The sequence below is a fragment of the Haematobia irritans genome, chromosome 3 (genome assembly GCF_050003625.1).
Source record: "Haematobia irritans isolate KBUSLIRL chromosome 3, ASM5000362v1, whole genome shotgun sequence".
Lineage (NCBI taxonomy): Eukaryota > Metazoa > Arthropoda > Insecta > Diptera > Muscidae > Haematobia > Haematobia irritans.
This window is the reverse complement of record NC_134399.1, coordinates 128,079,525-128,099,854: the sequence shown is the minus strand read 5'-3', so window position 1 is coordinate 128,099,854 and position 20,330 is coordinate 128,079,525. Positions and strand designations below refer to the sequence as shown.

Here is a 20,330-nt window from a genome sequence, read left to right as displayed (position 1 = left end):
GAGTCCGGAAACTCATTATCAAGCTAAGTTTTTGCTTCCACCGTATTTTTCCCCTTCAGAAAACAGTATTTTATCAAAACACGAAATTCCTTTTTTTTCTCCATTTTTTTCACAATAACAAAAGTTGCTTCACAAAAGACGCTCTATCTCACAAACTAATTGACTTACAGACGTCAAATTTTGACATGAATCATTTGAAGGTTGGTACTATATAAAAATAATATGCATTTAATACTAGCGACGCCATATATGTGTCAGACCGGGGACTTATCAGCCAACCTGTTAGTTTCTAAGTCACTCCTCTGGCTATTGACGCATTTATAACAGTGATAGTTTATTTTTTGTTTACAAGCTTACAAAAGCATTGTGATCTTTGGCATTCCGAAATAAAGTTATTTGTGATGAAATTCAAGCGTGATTTCTTTATATTTGGTTGGAAAATACAAGTGGTTATCGTTAGAGTCCTCCAGAATTTTAATAGTTTGCATCGCGACCAAAAAGTCTACGACAAAACCTGGCATTAACGATAGGAATGATTCGAAAATTGAAGGCCAGATTTGGTCGACATCTACGCCGCATTGGTAGAAAACTTGCTTGTGAGCTGAAAATATTACGAGAACGGATGCGACAGATACAGAGAAAAAGTTTCACGAAAATGTCTCCAATTGAAGTCTTAATTGAATTTTAAAAACTATTCAAATAAAAATTTAATTGATTCAACAAATTTTTTAATTGAAACAGAAGCCAATCACAAAAAATAATAGTATCAATTAAGTTTTTTCATTGGATGAATTAATTTTTGATTAACTTTCAAATGATAGTACTAATTAAAAAATTAATTGAAAGTCAAGTTAAACAAGTATATACGGCCGTAAGTTCGGCCATGCCGAATCTTATGTATCCTCCACCATGGATTCTTCTAAACACTGCCATCCACAATCGAATTACTTGGGTTGTGGTATCTTAAAACTTCTTAACATCGTTTTCCATACGTGGTATATATTAGACAAAAAAGTTATGTATAGGTAAGTCTACAAATAATTCCAAGTCGATATGGACTTTCTCACGGTACATAGCTTATATGGGGGCTATAAACAATTATGGACTTGATATGGACCAATTTTTGTGTGATTGGGGATCGATTTATCTGAAGGCTATATATAACTATAGACCGATATGGACCTAGTTAGGCATGGTTGTTGACGGCCATAGCACAATGTACCAAATTTCAACTGACTCGAATGAAATTTGCTCCTACAATAGGCTCCAAAACCAAATCTCGGGATCGGTTTATACGGGAGCTATATATAATTATGGACTGATATGGACCACTTTTGGCATGGTTGTTAAATATCATATACTACCACCACGTACCAAATTTCAACCAGATCGGATGAAGTTTGCTTCTCCAAAAGGCACCGGAGGTCAAATCTGGGGATGGGTTTATATGGGGGCTATATATAATTATGGACCGATTTCGACCAATTTTTGCATGGGTGTTTGAGGCCATATATTAACACCACGTACCAAATTTCAAATGAATCAGATGAATTTTGGTCTTCCAAGAGGCTCCGGAGGTCAAATCTGGTGATCGGTTTATATGGGGGCTACATTTAATTATGGACCGAAGTGGACCAATTTTTGCATGGTTTTTAGAGACTATATAATAACACCATGTACCAAATTTCAGCCGCATCGGATGAAATTTGCTTCTCTTAGAGGCTCCGCAAGCCAAATCGGACGTTCGGTTTATATGGGGGCTATGTGGACCAATTTTGGCATGGTTGTTGGAGACCATATAATAACACCATGTACAAAATTTCAGCCGGATCGGATGAAATTTGATTCACTTAGAGGATTCGCAAGTCAAATTTGGGGGTCAGTTTATATGGGGGCTATACCGCCGATATGGCTCATTTGCAATACCATCCGAACTTGTGCCAAGTTTCAAGTCGATAGCTTGTTTCGTTCGGAAATTAGCGTGATTTCAACAGACGGTCGGAGGGATGGATCGACTCAGAATTTCACCATGACCCAGAATATATATACCTTTCTATGACCCCATCTTAGAGCAATATTTCGATGTGTTACAAACGGAATGACGAAGTTAATATACCCCATCCTATGGTGGAGGGTATAAAAATAATTGAAAATCAATTAATTGAAAGTCAAAATTAATTGATCCAATTAAAAAATTAATTGATACTATTAATTTTTGAGATTGCTTTTTGTTTCAATTAAAAAAATTTTTGAATCAATTAAGTTTTTTAAACCTCACTTAAGACGTTAATTGGAAAAAATATTCGTGAACTTTTTTCTGTGTATTGAGCCAATGGGCTTGGACTAGAGCTATTGAAGTTCCAAAAAGTGCAAGAGCTCACCGTTGAACAAAAAAAGTTAAACTGAAAAAAGCCACGCAGTGGCTTTGCTTGCACAAAAGTGGCCCGTTGCCAAATTTGGTTTTCTCCCAAGAGCAGCCAATAAATTGAGCAGTATTGGAGCCCTGGGCAGGCAAACAGTTCGACCGCAGACCGTTGACATTCCAAATGGCCTCAAGTTGGAGTCCACTCAGCACTCGTCAACTAAAGGGTGATACGGTCAATATAAACTTGACGTATTCTTTCAATTTTGCATTAAAAAAAAACCTGAACACCCCTCATTTTGAAGGTGTGTGTGTGTGTAGAATGTTGCTCCTATTTTGATTTTGGAATTCACTCTTCAGTTGTCAAAATGCCGTCCAAGCAAGAAGAGCAGCGTATCAAAATTTTGCTCGCGCATCGCGAAAATCCGAGCTACTCGCACGCAAAGCTGGCAAAATCGCTAAAAGTTACCAAATCAACCGTTACAAATGTAATTAAAGTGTTTGGGGAACGTTTGTCGACAGCCAGGAAGTCTAGATCGGGGGGAAATCGAAAACCGGAAGCCGCTGAGACGACAAAGAGAGTTGCCGGTAGTTTCAAGCGAAACCCTAACCTCTCTCTCCGAGATGCCGCAAATAAGCTGGGTGTATCGTCTACAACCGTGCATCGAGCCAAAAAACGAGCCTGACGATCGACTTACAAGAAGGTAGTGACTCCAAATCGCGATGATAAACAAAATACGACGGCCAAAGTGCGATCCCGGAGGCTGTACACGACGATGCTGACGAAGTTTGACTGCGTGGTAATGGACGACGAAACCTACGTCAAAGCCGACTACAAGCAGCTTCCGGGACAGGAGTTTTATACGGCAAAAGGAAGGGGAAAGGTAGCAGATATTTTCAAGCACATAAAACTGTCAAAGTTCGCAAAGAAATATCTGGTTTGGCAAGCCATCTGTACCTGTGGCTTGAAAAGCAGCATTTTCATAGCTTCCGGGACTGTCAACCAAGAAATTTACGTGAAAGAGTGTTTGAATAAACGTCTGCTGCCTTTCCTGAAGAAACACGGTTGTTCCGTACTGTTTTGGCTGGATTTGGCATCTTGCCATTACGGTAAAAAGGCCATGGAGTGGTACGCCGCCAACAACTTGCAGGTGGTTCCCAAGGACAAGAACCCTCCCAACACGCCAGAGCTCCACCCAATTGAGAAATACTGGGCTATTGTCAAGCGGAACCTAAAGAAGACCAAAAAAACTGCTAAGGACGAGCAGCAGTTCAAGGCAAACTGGCTTTCTGCGGCGAAGAAGGTGGACAAGGTGGCTGTACAAAATCTGATGGCAGGTGTCAAGCGTGAGGCCCGGCAATTCGGATTTGGAAAAACGAAAGCCTAACTGAATATTTTCCTAAATTTTATACTAATTGAACTTGAAAAAGAAATTTAATTTGATTTTTTAAATAAACGATTTTACCGATTTACACGCGTTTTCCCTTGATCAAATTTTGACCGTATCCTCCTTTAAGAAAGGCTAAAAAGAAGAGGTTTCTCGCTTCATTTCGAACAATTGCCTTGCGATCTCAATCAGTTGGACAATTGTTTCTGGCTCATTTTGGAAAGTTGACACTAAAAAGTACCCAATTGCCAAATATGTCAAGACGGTGTATAGCTGGGAATGGGCCAAAACACGGCAGAGTCAGAGCGTGCAGAGCCCAGTGGTTCCAAAGAGCTTTTTTGAAAATAATTCTACAACTTTTGAATGGATAAAGATATCAATATAATCTTAATGTGAAAGCTAAGGAGTGTTTCTATTTACACACACAGAGAAGGAATATGATCATCTCAAACATGTTTCAAGAGCAAAATGTTATTTTTGGGCGGAGAACATGTAACACGTTTGTCGCAAAAATGTTATTTTCTCGAAAATTATGTATCTGATTTCGCCCACGATGTATATGTTTGCCGAAAAAACAACATTTTTGCGACAAAAATGTTCCATGTTCATTGTCCAAAACTAACATTTTGCTCTTGAAACATGTTTGAGGTGATCATATTCCTTCTTCTCAGCGTTCAAGTTTGTGGGTCTCTAGTGGGTTCACGGGCTGGCCTTTAGGCGTTGAAATTTGGTAAAGTCGGGGGTAGGACATGTTGTTTTATCTGCCAAATCCGCAATTATGAACCGATTTCATAGCTGGATTTGTAAATCAAACCCCGGTTCTCGCGATTAGTAGAAAATGCCAATTTTTTCGCTATACCGTTTCGGTTTGAGTAACTGCATCCGGTTGACAGGTATAAAACTTAGGAACAATACAAATCTAATCAGAAGCCGCGCCATTGGCACAGAATCAATAAAATATTCTTTAGTTTAGGTAATCTCTAATTTTAGTGTACACCGAAAAAAAAAAAAATATTTACGTGATATTAAAGATTGGGCAACCAAAAATTTTTGGATCCGAAATTTACAAAATATTAAGGACAAATTTCTTTAGAATAATGGAATTTTAATTAAAATAAACTTTATAATCTTTTCTTCAAAACATTTTTTCATTAAATTTAGGACACAAATTTCGAAAATTTGCGTCCCTCCTTTAAAGTCCCATGTGTTTGAACTAAAGCTAATTAATTTTATTTAAAGTAAAGAAACACATTTTAGATTTAAAGAAATTGTCCTTAAATTAACTGAAATATTGAAATTTTAGATTTAAGATAAAAACGCTTAAAATATAGGATAAGATTTATTTTGAGGATTTAGCGTCTTTGGTTTAAAGTTTTTTGGAATTAAGAAAAAGAACATTTTACTTTGAAGTTTGGATCTTTATAGTTTGGATTTTTAAAATTGCGTGAGTACCTTTACTAAAAAACCGCCAAAAAAGAGAATGAACATTTTTTGAGATCTGTATCCTAATTTTAATTATATTGGTCCTAGATTTAAAGCCAGATAGGTTGCTAAAAATTTTCTTTATTTTAAAGAAGCAACATCTTTGGCTCGGAATCAATACCAAAATCCTTAAGGGAAAGTCAAAATCTTTGAATGTAAGTAAACCTTAATGGCTAAATATTTAGCCATTTGTTATTAAATATCTTGTAAACTTACCTCAGCTTCTGATACTTTAAAAGAACTGCTAACCATGATGACAAATGATGATATAAAACTCCACACAAAACAAACGATTTACACTAACAGAACAACTATTTTGAAATTTTTAGAGTTGACGAAATAAATTTCTTTTAATTTTACAATTCACAGGCGTAATGAGCATACATATTTACAAATATTAACACTGTAACACAGATGTAAAAAAAAAATAAAATAAAATATTTAGAATTTTAAAAAAAGTCATTAGGAATCCGCTCGTCTGGATGATTGACTTCTATTCCGGATACGAGTGATTATTCATACATTAAGTCTATAAATATTGCAAAATATTTAAGCAAAAAGAAAAAAAAAACACTCATTTAGAGGTCCATTCTATTGTTATTGACATAACACCGTATGAAGCGTAAATTTAAATATTGGAAGAGTCACAGTTTGTCTTTTTAAAGACCAAAGAGGGTGGAATTGATTTGAATTGAGTTTTAAGAACCAAGTTAAAAAATCAAGTATTGCCAATTTAGAACAACGATGTCAGTTGTTTGAATGAAATGTGAAATGCAAATATAATGAAATGAAATTGAATAAATGTTTTTATACAAATATGAATATGCTATCAAATAATAGGGAGAGATGCGGCACGTTTTAAAAAATAGAATGTGGACTAAGAGATCTACCCAATCACTGCAATACTGAGGAAATTTGTAATTGATAATTAAATCAGTAATTGATTTTTGGCACCAAAATTAGTACTAGCATACTATCGTTATACAGATGCTGGTAGCCTTGTCAAACGTGGTGAGTTTAAGAACTTGGAAACAGTTCAATTCGATTAGCGTTTTTACCAATTAGAAAGAAACTAAGAAATGCCTAATGTCAGTGTGGAGTTGCCGAAGAAAACCATTGCATACCAACATATCACTTTCACGGTTGCCACTCTTGCTAAAAATAATCTAACAAAAAAGAAAAACTGTTTGAAGAAAAGTTTACTAAAAATCTAACAAATTTTTTGGTAAAATTATATTTGTATAGAAAATTTTGTCCAAATCTTATTTCTATAAAACATTTTGTCAAAATGTTATTTCTATAGAATATTTTGTCACAATTTTATTTCTATAGAAAATTTTGTCAATATTTTTATTCTATTGAAAATTTAGTCAAAATGTTATTTCTATAGAAAAGTTATTTATTATTTCTATATAAAATTATGTTATTATTTCTATAGGAAATCATTTCAAAATTCAAGTATACTAACGTTATACAGATGCTGGCAGCCTTGCCAATCGTGGTGAATTTACGAACTTGGAAACAGTTCAATTCGATGAGTGTTTTTACCAATTAGAAAGAAACTAATGGCGATTTCGATTGGGAAAAAAGGTGCAACATTCTCGAAATTGATAGCCCCATATGAAGGACACTGTCATAGATTTTGGATCCTGTATCCCTCAAAATGTTATGAATTAATAATAACTTTGGAATGACACTATCATTTGGGCGAAAATACAATGAGGGAAAAAGTAGTGTAACACCAAGGCAACATATTTTTTGCGAAACGAAAACGACCTAAGAAATGCCTAATGTTAGTGTGGAGGTGCCGAGGAAAACCATTGCATACCACCATATCACTTTCACAGTTGCCACTCGTGCTAAAAATAATCTAACAAACAAGTACATACAGCCGTAAGTTCGGCCAGGCCGAATCTTATGTACCCTCCACCATGGATTGGGTAGAAACTTCTACGAAAGACTGTCATCCACAAATTTCAACTCGGATGAAATTTGCTCCTCCAAGAGGCTCCAAAACCAAATCTCGGGATCGGTTTATATGGGGCCTATAAATGATTATGGACTGATGATGGATCATTTTCGGCATGGTTGTTAAATATCATATACTACCACCACGTACCAAATTTCAACCAGATCGGATGAATTTTGCTTCTCCAAAAGGCACCGGAGGTCAAATCTGGCGATTGGTTTATATGGGAGCTATATATAATTATGGACTGATAGGAACCAATTCCTGCATGGTTGTTGGATACCATATACTAACATCACGTACCAAATTTCAACCGAATGGGAAGAATTTTGCTCTTCCAAGATGCTCCGGAGGTCAAATCTGGGGATCGGTTTATATGGGGCCTATATATAATTATGAAACGATATCGACCAGTTTTTGCATGGGTGTTTGAGGCCATATATTAACATCACGTACCAAATTTCAACTGAATCAGATGAATTTTGGTCTTCCAAGAGGCTCCGGAGGTCAAATCTTGTGATCGGTTTATATGGGGGCTATATATAATTATGGACCGATATGGACCAATTTTTGCATGATCATTAGAGACCCTATACTAACATCATGTACCAAATTTCAACCGGATCGGATGAAATTTGTTTCTCTTAGAGGCTCTGCAAGCCAAATCGGGGGATCGGTTTATATGGGGGCTATATATAATTATGGACCGATATGAACCAATTTTTGCATGGTCATTAGAGACCATATACTAACATCATGGACCAAATTTCAGCAGGATCGGATGAAATTTGTTTCTTTTAGAGGCTCTGCAAGCCAAATCGAGGGATCGGTTTATATGGGGGCTATATATAATTACGGACCGATGTGAACCAATTTTTGCATGGTTGTTAGAGACCATATACTAACACCATGTACCAAATTTCAGCCTCGCAAGCCAAATTTGGGGGTCCGTTTATATGGGGGCTATACGTAAAAGTGGACCGATATGGCCCATTTGCAATACCATCCGACCTACATCAATAACAACTACTTGTGCCAAGTTTCAAATCGATAGCTTGTTTCGTTCGGAAGTTAGCGTGATTTCAACAGACGGACGGACGGACGGACATGCTCAGATCGACTCAGAATTTCACCATGTGAACACAAACAAGTATATACAGCAGTAAGTTCGGCCGGGCCGAATCTTAAATACCCACCACCATGAACCAAATATTAGGGTTTCCTTTGAAATTTCAGGAGGGCTTGAGGACTTGAGGACACAACCCGAAGATAAATTTAAAGATTTCACCTATGAGGACTATATCAGATTCTGGATTTATAAGAACCATTTTTGTTTGAGGTTTAGAGGAATCATTAACATCTCTTGTAAGTGTGCAAGAAAATTATAAAATAACGTCTTCATTTGAAATCTTAAATCTGTAGAAGTAAAATCTGGAAATTTTACATTGAGTTTCAAGCAATTTTCATGATCAGTGCGCCTTCTACACCCTCAAGAAGTGAAGTCGGTCTATATGGAGGCATTACCAAGTGGACCGATAAAAACTTAATCCGATACACGTTTTTGTGAGCCTAAAATACCAGAATATTTACAATTTCAGGCATATCAGATAAAACCTACGGTTTCTAGAAACCCAAGGAGTTAAATCGGGAGATCGTTCTTATGGGGGCTATACTAAAATATGGACCGATACTCACCATTTTCGGCACACCTCTTTGTGACCCGAAAATACCTCTAGATTTCCAATTTCAGGCAAATAGGATAAAAACTTCGGATTCTAGAAGCCCAAGAAGTAAAATTGGGGAATCGGTCTATATGGGGGCTATACCAAAATATGGATCGATACTCACCATTTTCGGCACACCCCTTTATGGTCCTAAAATACCTCTAGATTTCCAATTTCAGACAAATTGGATAAAAACTACGGTTTCTATAAGCCCAAGACCCCAAATCGGGAGATCGGTCTATATGGGGGCTATACCATAATATGGACCGATACTCACAATTTTTGGCACACGTATTTGTGGTCCTACAATACCTCTAGATTTCCAATTTCAGGTAAATTGAATAAAAACTGCGGTTTCTATAAGCCCAAGAAGTAAAATCGGGAGATCGGTCTATATGGGGGCTATACCAAAATATGGACCGATACTCACAATTTTTGGCACACATATTTGTGGTCCTACAATACCTCTAGATTTCCAATTTCGGATAAATTGAATAAAAACTGCGGTTTCTATAAGCCCAAGAAGTAAAATCGGGAGATCGGTCTATATGGGGGCTATACCAAAATATGGACCGATACTCACAATTTTTGGCACACGTATTTGTGGTCCTACAATACCTCTAGATTTCCAATTTCAGGTAAATTGAATAAAAACTGCGTTTTCTATAAGCCCAAGAAGTAAAATCGGGAGATCGGTCTATATGGGGGCTATACCAAAATATGGACCGATACTCACAATTTTTGGCACACGTATTTGTGGTCCTACAATACCTCTAGATTTCAAATTTCAGGTAAATTGCATAAAAACTGTGGTTTCTATAAGCCCAAGAAGTAAAATCGGGAGATCGGTCTATATGGGGGCTATACTAAAACGTGGACCGATACTCACCATTTTTGGCACATCTCTTTATGGTCATAAAATACCTCCAGATTTCAAATTTCAGGCAAATTGGATAAAAACTACGATTTCTATAAGCCCAAGACCCCAAATCGGGAGGTCGGTTTATATGGGGACTATATCAAAACCTGGACCGATATAGCCCATCTTCGAACTTGACCTGCCTGCAGACAAAAGACGAGCTTGTGCAAAATTTCAGCACGATTGCTTCATTATTGAAGTCTGTAGCGTGATTACAACAGACAGACAGACAGACAGACAGACAGACAGACAGACGGACAGACGGACATCGTTATATTAGAATTTCTCCCTGATCAAGAATATATATACTTTATATAGTCGGAAATCGATATTTCGATGCGTTACAAACGGAATGACAAACTTATTATACCCCCGTCACCATTCTATGGTGGTGGGTATAAAAAGGGTGTGTAATTGAAAACGTATTTGTTTTTGCTCTGGATTTATTTTCATTTTTGATTTATTTTTATGTGCAGTTACATGGTTTCTACGTTTGTACATTTGATGGGCACAAATAAACAAGGAATTAATTAATAAATAAAAATAATCTGGTATTTTCTTTTCAATATCATATTAATACCAATTCCTTAATCTTCATGTCCAATCGCATTTAAAATTGTAATTAATGTAAAGTAATTGATTTGGACGAAAAACCAGCCTGCGTTGATATCAGGCTGACATAAAGATAGTAAGCTACGATGAGCCCGTCGTAAAATGTAAACAAAACACTACTAATGTTGTCGTTAGAATTGTTGTTGTCGTTAGAATAGTTATTGTGTCCCAGAATATATATACTTTATGGGGTCTTAGATCAATATTTCGATGTGTTACAAACGGAATGACAAAGTTTATATACCCCCCATGCTATGGTGGAGGGTATAAAAAGAAAAATTGTTTGAAGAAAAGTTTACCAAAAATCTTATTTCATTTTGTGAAAATGTTATTTCTATAGAATATTTTGTCACAAAATTTTTTCAAAATTTTATTTCTATAGAAAATTTTGTCAACATTTTATTTGTGTAGTAAATTTTATTTCTATAGAAAATTTTGTCAAAATTTTATTTCTACAGAAAATATTGTCAAAATTTTATTTCTATAGAAAATTTTGTCAAAATTTTATTTCTATAGAAAATTTTGTCAAAATTTTATTTCTACAGAAAATTTTGTCAAAATTTCACTTCTATTGAAATTTTTGTGAACATTTTATTTCTTTCCAAAACTTTGCCAACATTTTATTTCTACAGAATTTTTTTTCAAAATTTTATATCTATATAAAATTTTTTCAAAATTTTATTTCTATATAATTTTTTTTTTTTCAAAATTTTATTTCTATAGAACATTGAAATATCTCAACATCAATCATCAAGAGTTCTACCAAATATTAAAAAATCTACCATTTTTCGTAGAAACCTACCAACTGTGGCAACCGTGATCAGTTTACATTTTTGTTGAGTTAAACTCGTTTTTCGTACGACTCAGATCCAGAGTACAGGAAAGAAATGGTCATACCGAAGAAACATTATTGGATTGGATAGAATTTTAGAAATTCCGTCTGATCTGAAGGGTGAGGGAAACCGATTTCGGGGATTCAAAATGTATAATCGAATACAGTGCCAATTTTTTTGCATTTCGTTTCGTCGATCACACGTATTTAGAAAAAGTGAAAAAGTTTACAAGGTTAACATTCTGCCACACACCTCCCTCCTCCTCGTAGTCGAACTAGTCTATGAATTCATGTTGTATCTTTTTTTTTAGGTTCCAAGAATGTAATTTGTAAAATGTAATTTACGAAAAATAATGAAAATTTCGTTGTTTTAATGAAGAATTTAGGAAGAACAGTTAATGAAGAATGTTTCATAAAATCAACGAAGCGAATTCTTTTGGTTAATGATCCAGTAAATAGTAAATTTATTTTTGATTTGAAAATGTGAACTGCAGTCTCAAAGTAATATGAATCGCTATACCAATGTTATTCACATATTTGTCGCTCTACCTGCGGATTCCATACCCAAAAGAGATACTAGTATTGCTTATCAATTTATGAATTTTGTTTATTATTTTTCTAATCACGCCAAAATTTTTCACTTAAAAATCTTGAGACGACTATTTCAATGATGAGGGGAGGGAACTAAGCCAAGAGAAATTCTTAGCTACGCCAATGCACATTGGACAAATATTTGACCATAATGAGTGTCCAAAATTCCACTAAAAATTTTGGTTGGCGAAATCTTTCTTTGTGTTTTTTTGTGTCAAATACTTGTGACCTTATCATTACTTTATTTATCATATTCTTATAGAATCTTTGGCAAAAAACTAGCTGGTCGACGATGAGGAAATGTTAAGCTAAAAATGCAATGGGCACGTACTTTCGACATATAAATCTGTCTGTCCAATTTATTATTCTCTGAGCTACTGTATATATGGGTATTTGTTCACCAACAATGTCACCCACACTAAGCCAAATGCAGTTTGTTTATATAAAAAAACAGTTAAAAAGAAGCAATTAATATTTTTTACAGATTTTTTTCTTTTCTTTCAATTTAACATTTCACATTACAACAATAAAATCGCAGCATTTTTTTTCATTGCAATGCTCAGGGTCATTACAAAGAGGCACTTGATTTTTTCTAATGGATTCTAAAACCAATGGCCATGACCAAATGACGAAAATTTTCACAAAAAATCACCACAAATAATTTTTATTGTAATTCTAAACCACGCTTAAACACAGAACATTCGTCGAGTTCAAAATTCACCGTTTTGTTTTTTGTTTTTGCGTTTGCACAATACCCAACAACACTTAACACTTCTTGCCAATCGGTGGAAAGCGAAAACGTATGCTCGCTCTTAATTCACCAAAACGTCTGTTCTGAGCAACAGTTGTTGCACAAATAAATCGTCGCTTACACAGGTTACAAGTAAGTGCCAAATGCTAAAGGCCCGTGTGTAAATATGTGGGTAAGTAAGGTGGTGATGATGGATTGGGGTTTCACCTGTGGTGTGGTGGATTACGATATTATAACAGAGCATCGATCGTCATTGTCAGATATCTCTTCTCGATTTGTTATTTACTGTTTATCTCTGTTATGTCAACGAACGACCGACCGACTGATCATTGCTTTACTTAAAACAACGGAGAAAATACGACAACAATAATATCAATAGCAACAACAATAACAAAATGCATTGGTAACACACTTACATATTTGTAATCTGACAATGTTTTTTGTTTTTTTTTTGTATGGAGCACAACCCATGTGTGTTGTTATTGTCATTGCCCAAAATAAAGACTTCGAGTCTGGCTTTTTCTTTTGCCATTTTGGGAGGGGGTCAAAAACTTATTTGCATTGGATTGCATTATCGGTTTGAGGGGTATTCTCTATTCTCTAAGTGAGAACAAATCAGACCTATAACATATGGTGGGTGAGATTAATTTGCATAGGTGAATTATTCTGGCATGAATATAGAAACGTGAGTGAGTTATGGGTTGAATTCTTTGGAAAGTGCAATGATGTACATCAGAGAACTGCAACCGGTGGCTCTGTTTTCGTATTGCAATCTTACCCACAAAATGTCGGTGGCAGTGAGTAAGACACCAATTACTATGCGATCTATTACATTGATACAAATGCGAGAATAAAAACACCACTAGTATATAACAATGTTCGTATGCAATGTCTTGCAATCTTAAACCAATTGACATCGTAACAACGTTCGGTAAACAAAAAACGAGTGTGGTACTTAAGTGTGATTGCACTCAACAACAACAATTACTAGCAGGTTGGCATCAGGGATGGAAAATGCAGTACTATAGTACTTTTTTCAATACTTTTTCAACCTGGTCAGTACCGTAGTACCCCCGTGAATGATTTAGTACCTTTTGTGTAGACATTTTTGAGCCGATATCAGATTTATGGTACACTAGTTTTGACACAATATTGTTACGAATTTGATATTTTTGATATTTCTTGATTTAAGTTTATTTAAATTAGTTTCCGTTAATTTAAATTTCAAATTGTAACGATAAAATTACGTCATAACTTGTTAGAGTCATTTCTTTAGTTTCTAGTACTTTCCTAAACATCTTTTGTGTTCTTAGTTTTCCAATCGTTTATTGTAAAAGTAACGCCTTTTGTTTTACTGTTATAATTATCGGTAATATGACCATAATCCCTTATGCCTGCACAAATGGTAGAATGCACTAGCCAAGATAAGAATAAGCCTAAAAGTATGTGTGCCATATCACCTGTACAATAACGCCCCATAGAAAGTTCTAGATAGCCGAGACAATGAACATAAGTCGATAAATATGTGCAATGTCGCCCGTGCGACATCTACAAGGTAGTAGCTTAATCTCGAAGGTTGTAGGCCAATTAGCGAGAACATAAGAAATCGTCATATCTCGGTATATAAACCCCTAGCGGAGAGAGCAGTCAAGTCAGTCGTAAGCTAAAGTTTATACAGTACACATCGTAGAGCAAACAAGTGAAACCAATCAGTTAAATAAATTGTAGATTGTCGTTATTTGAAAAGAACTGTGTTTTAATTATCGGGTAATTAAATACGCCTCAATATAAAAACATAACAATATGTTAATATTTTGAGAAAGTTTTTAACAAACTTATTTGCTAGTAGTCTTTTACAATTTTGGCAAAACAGGCAAGTTCATGCGGGAAGAAAATCTCGATTTTGTAAAAGCCATAGTCAAAAACACGATTTTATTGAATTTCAATAATGTTTTAGTCAAAACAAGTATATACGGCCGTAAGTTCGGCCAGGCCGAAGCTTATGTACCCTCCATCATGGATTGCGTAGAAACTTCATCTAAACACTGCCATCCACAATCGAATTACTTAAGTTGCGGTAACGCTTGCCGATAGGTATCTTAAAACCTCCTAACACAATCTTCTAAATTGTATGTAAGTCCATACGTGGTATATATTAAATCAAAAAAGATCGATCCAATACGTATATAATTCAGTTTGACAAAGTAGACATAAAATGTTGACAAAATTTTCTACAGAAATAAAATTTTAACAAAATTTTCTATAGAAATAAAATTTTGACAAAATTTTCTATAGAAATAAACTTTTGACAAAATTTTCTATAGAAATAAAATCTTGGTAGGTTATTTTTGGCTCGAGTGGCAACCATGATTATGAACCGAATAAAATTTGAACAAAATTTTCTATAGAAATAAAATTTTGACAATGATGAAAATTTTATTACGAACCGAATAAAATTTTAACAAAATTTTCTCTAGAAATAAAATTTTGACAAAATTTTCTATAGAAATAAAATTTTGACAAAATTTTCTATAGAAATAAAATTTTGACAAAATTATCTATAGAAATAAAATTTTGGTAGATTATTTTTGGCTCTAGTGGCAACCATGATTATGAACCGATATGGACCAATTTTTGTGTGATTGGACCAATTTTGGTATGGTTGTTAGCGACCATATACTAACACAACGTGCCTAACTTGAACCGTATCGGATGAATTTTGCTCCTCCAAGAGCCTCCGGAGGTCAAATCTGGAGAATGTTTTATATGGGGGCTATATATAATTATGGACCGATATGGACCAATTCCGGCACGGTTGTTAAAGATCATATACTAACACCATGTTCCAAATTACAACCGGATTGGATGAAATTTGCTTCTCTTGGAGACTTCGCAAGCCAAATCTGGGGATCGGTTTATATGGGGGCTATATATAATTATGAACGGTTGTGGACCAATTTTTGCATGGTTGTTAGAGACCACAACCAATATCATGTACCAAATTTCAGACGGATCGGATGAAATTTGCTTCTCTTTGAGGCTCCGCAAGCCAAATCTGGGGATCGGTTTATATGGGCGCCATATATAATTATGGACCGATGTGGACCAATTTTTGCACGGTTGTTAGAGACCATATACCAACATCATGTACCAAAGTTCAGCCGGATCGGATGAAATATGCTTCTCTTAGAGGCTCCACAAGCCAAATCTGGGGATCGGTTTATATGGTGGCTATATATAATTAAGGACCGATATGGACCAATTTTTGCATGGTTGTTAGAGACCATATACCAACATCATGTACCAAATTTCAGCCGGATCGGATGAAAGTTTCTTCTCTTTGAGGCTCCGCAAGCCAAATCTGGGGATCGGTTTATATGGGCGCTATATATAATTACGGACCGATGTGGACCAATTTTTGCATGGTTGTTAGAGACCATATAGCAACACCATATACCAAATTTCAGCCGGATCGGATGAAATATGCTTCTGTTAGAGGCTCCACAAGCCAAATCTGAGGGTCCCTTTATATGGGGGCTATACGTAAAAGTGGACCGATATGGCCCATTTTCAATACCATCCGACCTACATCGATAACAACTACTTGTGCCAAGTTTCAAGTCGATAGCTTGTTTCGTTCGGAAGTTAGCGTGATTTCAACAGACGGACGGACATGCTTAGATCGACTCAGAATTTCACCACGACCCAGAATATATATACTTTATGGGGTCTTAGAGCAATATTTCGATGTGTTACAAACGGAATGACAAAGTTAATATACCCCCATCCTATGATGGAGGGTATAAAAAGCATGTGATTCTATATTACGCTTCCACACGAATACTTTATAGATAAGAAGTTATTGATCGCGTACTAAAAAAATGCGCACCATTCAAGGTCGAAACTTGAGACAAAAATAATCTACCGACATTTGGAGAAAATATTACCAAAAACTACCAAAAAAATATTATATTGCAAAAATGTCAAAATTTTATTTATACAGAAAATTTTGTAAATTTTTTTTCCTTTGGAAAATTTTATTTTATTTTTTGTCAAAATTTTGATTTCTATAGACAATTTTGTCAAAATTTTATTTCTGTAGAAAATTTTGTCAAAATTTTGATTTCTATAGAAAATTTTGACACAATTTTAATGTCTATAGAAAATTTTGTCAAAATTTTGTTTTTATAGAAAATTTTGTCAAAATTTTGTTTTTATAGAAAATTTTGTCAAAATTTTGTTTCTATTGAAAATTTTGTCAAAATTATATTTCTAAAAAAAATTTTGTCAAAATTTTATTTTTACAAAATAATTTTGTCAATTTTTTTTATAGAAAATTTTATCAAAATTTTATTTCTATAGAAAATTTTGTCAAAATTTTGATTTCTATAGAAAATATTGTCAAAATTTTGATTTCTTTTTGTAAATTTTGTAAAAATTTTATTTCTGTAGACAATTTTGTAAAAATTTTATTTCTATAGAAAATTTTGTCCAAATTTTATTTCTATAGAAAATTTTGTCAACATTTTATTTCTATAGAAAATTTTGTCAAAATTTTATTTCTATAGAAAATTTTGTCACAATTTTATTTCTATAGAAAATTTTGTCAAAATTGTATATCTATAGAACGTTTTGTCAAAATTATATTTCGGTAGAAAATATTTTCAAAATTTATTTCAATTTATCTACAGAAAATTTGCGAAATACCATGAATTCTACAAATCTACCAAACCGTGATTACAATACTGTAGTCTTTGTAAGCGTATATATAACTAAAACAAGTAAGGAAAGTCTAAAGTCGGGCGGGGCCGACTATATTATACCCTGCACCACTTTGTAGATCTAAATTTTCGATACCATATTACATCCGTCAAATGTGTTGGGGGCTATATATTGTCCCAGATACATATATTTAAATATCACTCGATCTGGAAGAATTTGATAGACTTCTACAAAATCTATAGACTCAAAATTTAAGTCGGCTAATGCACTAGGGTGGAACACAATGTTAGTAAAAAAATATGGGAAACGTTTAAATCTGAAGCAATTTTAAGGAAACTCCGAAAAAGTTTATTTATGATTTATCGCTCGATATATATGTATTAGAAGTTTAGGAAAATTAGAGCAATTTTTACAACTTTTCGACTAAGCAGTGGCGATTTTACAAGGAAAATGTTGGTATTTTGACCATTTTTGTCGAAATCAGAAAAACATATATATGGGAGCTATATCTAAATCTGAACCGATTTCAACCAAATTTGGCACGCATAGCTACAATGCTAATTCTACTCCCTGTGCAAAATTTCAAATAAATCGGAGTTAAAAATTGGCCTCTTTTGTCATATGAGTGTAAATCGGGCGAAAGCTTTATATGGGAGATATATCCAAATCTGAACCGATTTCAAACAAATTTGGCACGCATAGTTACAACGCTAATTCTACTCCCTGTGCAAAATTTCAACTAAATCGGGGCAAAAAATTGGCCTCTGTGGGCAAATGAGTGTAAATCGGGCGAAAGCTATATATGGGAGCTATATCTAAATCTGAACCGATTTTGCTGATACAGTCGAAGCTCTGTTTAACGAATATCCCATTTAGCGAAAATCCAATTTAACGAACGTCAAACTTCTTAACATTGAGTATTCCAAATAACGAACAATTGAACAAAATTTACGTTCGATTTAACGAAAAGGCTTTTAATCTTAAGAAAATAAACAACAACAAATCAGCAATATTAGACGATTGTGAGAATGGCTTAAGTCCTTAGGAAATGTCCTCAAAGTACGGCATTCCCAAGATATTTTGATTCCATTAAAATGTTTGAAAAGACATATTCAATGGCCGGGTAACTGGTAAAGTTAGGTTAGATAGAGTGGCGCAGCTTCGCTACGGGAAATAAATCTACAACAGAACCGGTACAGGACTACTCCCTGGTGTGAATAGACCAGTCCCGAAACGTATGGAAGGGACCGATCACTTCAACACGGGTTTGTCATTGACGGGGATAAATTTACACTGCAGGTCACGGATTGGACTCATTCCAAACTACATGACCTGGGAGAACTTAGCAGGACTAGACAGGTCCTCATGAACCAGTCTGGGACAAACTCTTAGGTACCGGTATTATTTTGATCATCCAAATTTCATCAGAAAGAAAAACTTTTGGACTATGTTGGCCCATAGGTAAATGTATAGATCAAATAAAATTTTAAAATAAAGAGAGTATAGAAATCAATAAATTATATGAAAATTTAAAAACTACGACAAACTCGAGCACTGGTACTAGTCCTGTAATAGGTCCGTTAGTGGCAATATTTCGTAGGATTGCCAATTGGACAGGTGGTGAATTTTTCTCTTAATAATGAGTGCTACCCGACTCCATATTTAGCACAATAACAAGGAACCTGCGTCTTATAGCTGAAGATAAATTATGAAATACAAAGGAATATCAACATCATTAGTGAGAGGGATAAACTACCGCTGAAAAAATTTTTTGTTGCTCGGTCGAAACGGCAATCTATGCCGACAGGAGCAGCGGAGTAAGATTTTCAATAAAAGTTAACATTTAATATTCCCGTTCGATTTAACGAATTTTTCTAAATAACGAAAGGGCCTGACAATATATCGTTCGTTAAACCGAGCTTCGACTGTATTTTGCAAGTTTTTCGAGACTCATAAAATATTCGGATGTACGGAATTTGAGGAAGATCGGTTGATATACACGCCAATTATGGCAGCTATATCTAAATCTGAACCGATTTTTTCCAAAATCAATAGGGATCGTCTTTGAGCCGAAACAGGACCCTATACCAAATTTTAGGACAATCGGACTAAAACTGCGAGCTGTACTTTGCACACAAATACATCAACAGACAGACAGACGGACAGACAGACAGACGGACATCGCTAGATCGACTCAGAATTTAATTCTAAGCCGATCCGTATACTAAAAGGTTGGTCTATAATTACTCCTTCTTGGCGTTACATACAAATGCACAAACTTATTATACCCTGTACCACAGTAGTGGTGAAGGGTATAAATATGGGAAAGATTTAAATATGAAGCAATTTTAAGGAAACTTCACAAACTTTTATTTATGATCTATCGCTCGATATATATGTATTAGAAGTAGAGGAAAATTAGAGTAATTTTTACAACTTTTCGTCTAAGCAGAGGCGATTTTAAAAGGGAAATGTTCGTATTTTGACCATTTTTGTCGAAATCAGAAAAAACATATATATGGGAGCTATACCTAAATCTGAACCGATTTCAACCAAATTTGGCACGCATAGAAACAATGCTTATTATACTCCCTGTGCAAAATTTCAACTAAATCGCAGTAAAATTTGGCCCTGTGGTCATATGAGTGTAAATCGGGCGAAAGCTATTTATGGGAGCTATATCTAAATCTGAACAGATTTCAATCAAATTTGGCACACTTGACTACACTACTAGTTGTACTCCTAGAGCAAAATTTCAATCAAATTGGGCCAAACCTCTGGTTTCTAGGACCCTATTAGTCCATATCGGGCGAAAGATATATATGGGAGCTTTATCTAAATCTGAACCGATTTCAACCAAATTTGGCACACATGACTACACTACTAATTGTACTTCTAGTGCAAAATTTCAACCAAATTGGGCCAAAACTCTGGCTTCTAGGACCATATTTGTCAATATCGGGCGAAAGATATATATG

General features: G+C 34.8%; 1 protein-coding gene across 4 annotated transcripts in view; it reads right to left on the bottom strand.

Moving 5' to 3' along the window:
* The window catches only part of yin, an 84,871-nt gene extending 72,091 nt beyond the window's left edge, over nt 1-12,780 (bottom strand). The window contains exons 1-2 of one of the 4 annotated variants that reach the window (XM_075298962.1): nt 12,650-12,780; nt 5,449-5,635 (exon numbers count right to left, since the gene is read on the bottom strand). In XM_075298962.1, coding sequence (XP_075155077.1) covers nt 5,449-5,484 — 36 coding nt within the window. In that variant the 5' untranslated portion in view covers nt 5,485-5,635; nt 12,650-12,780. Of the gene's footprint in view, nt 1-5,448; nt 5,636-12,531 lie in introns of all 4 variants that reach the window. The other 3 variants (XM_075298961.1, XM_075298959.1, XM_075298960.1) reach the window with 3 other exon arrangements.
* Nucleotides 12,781-20,330: the final 7,550 nt, after the last annotated feature.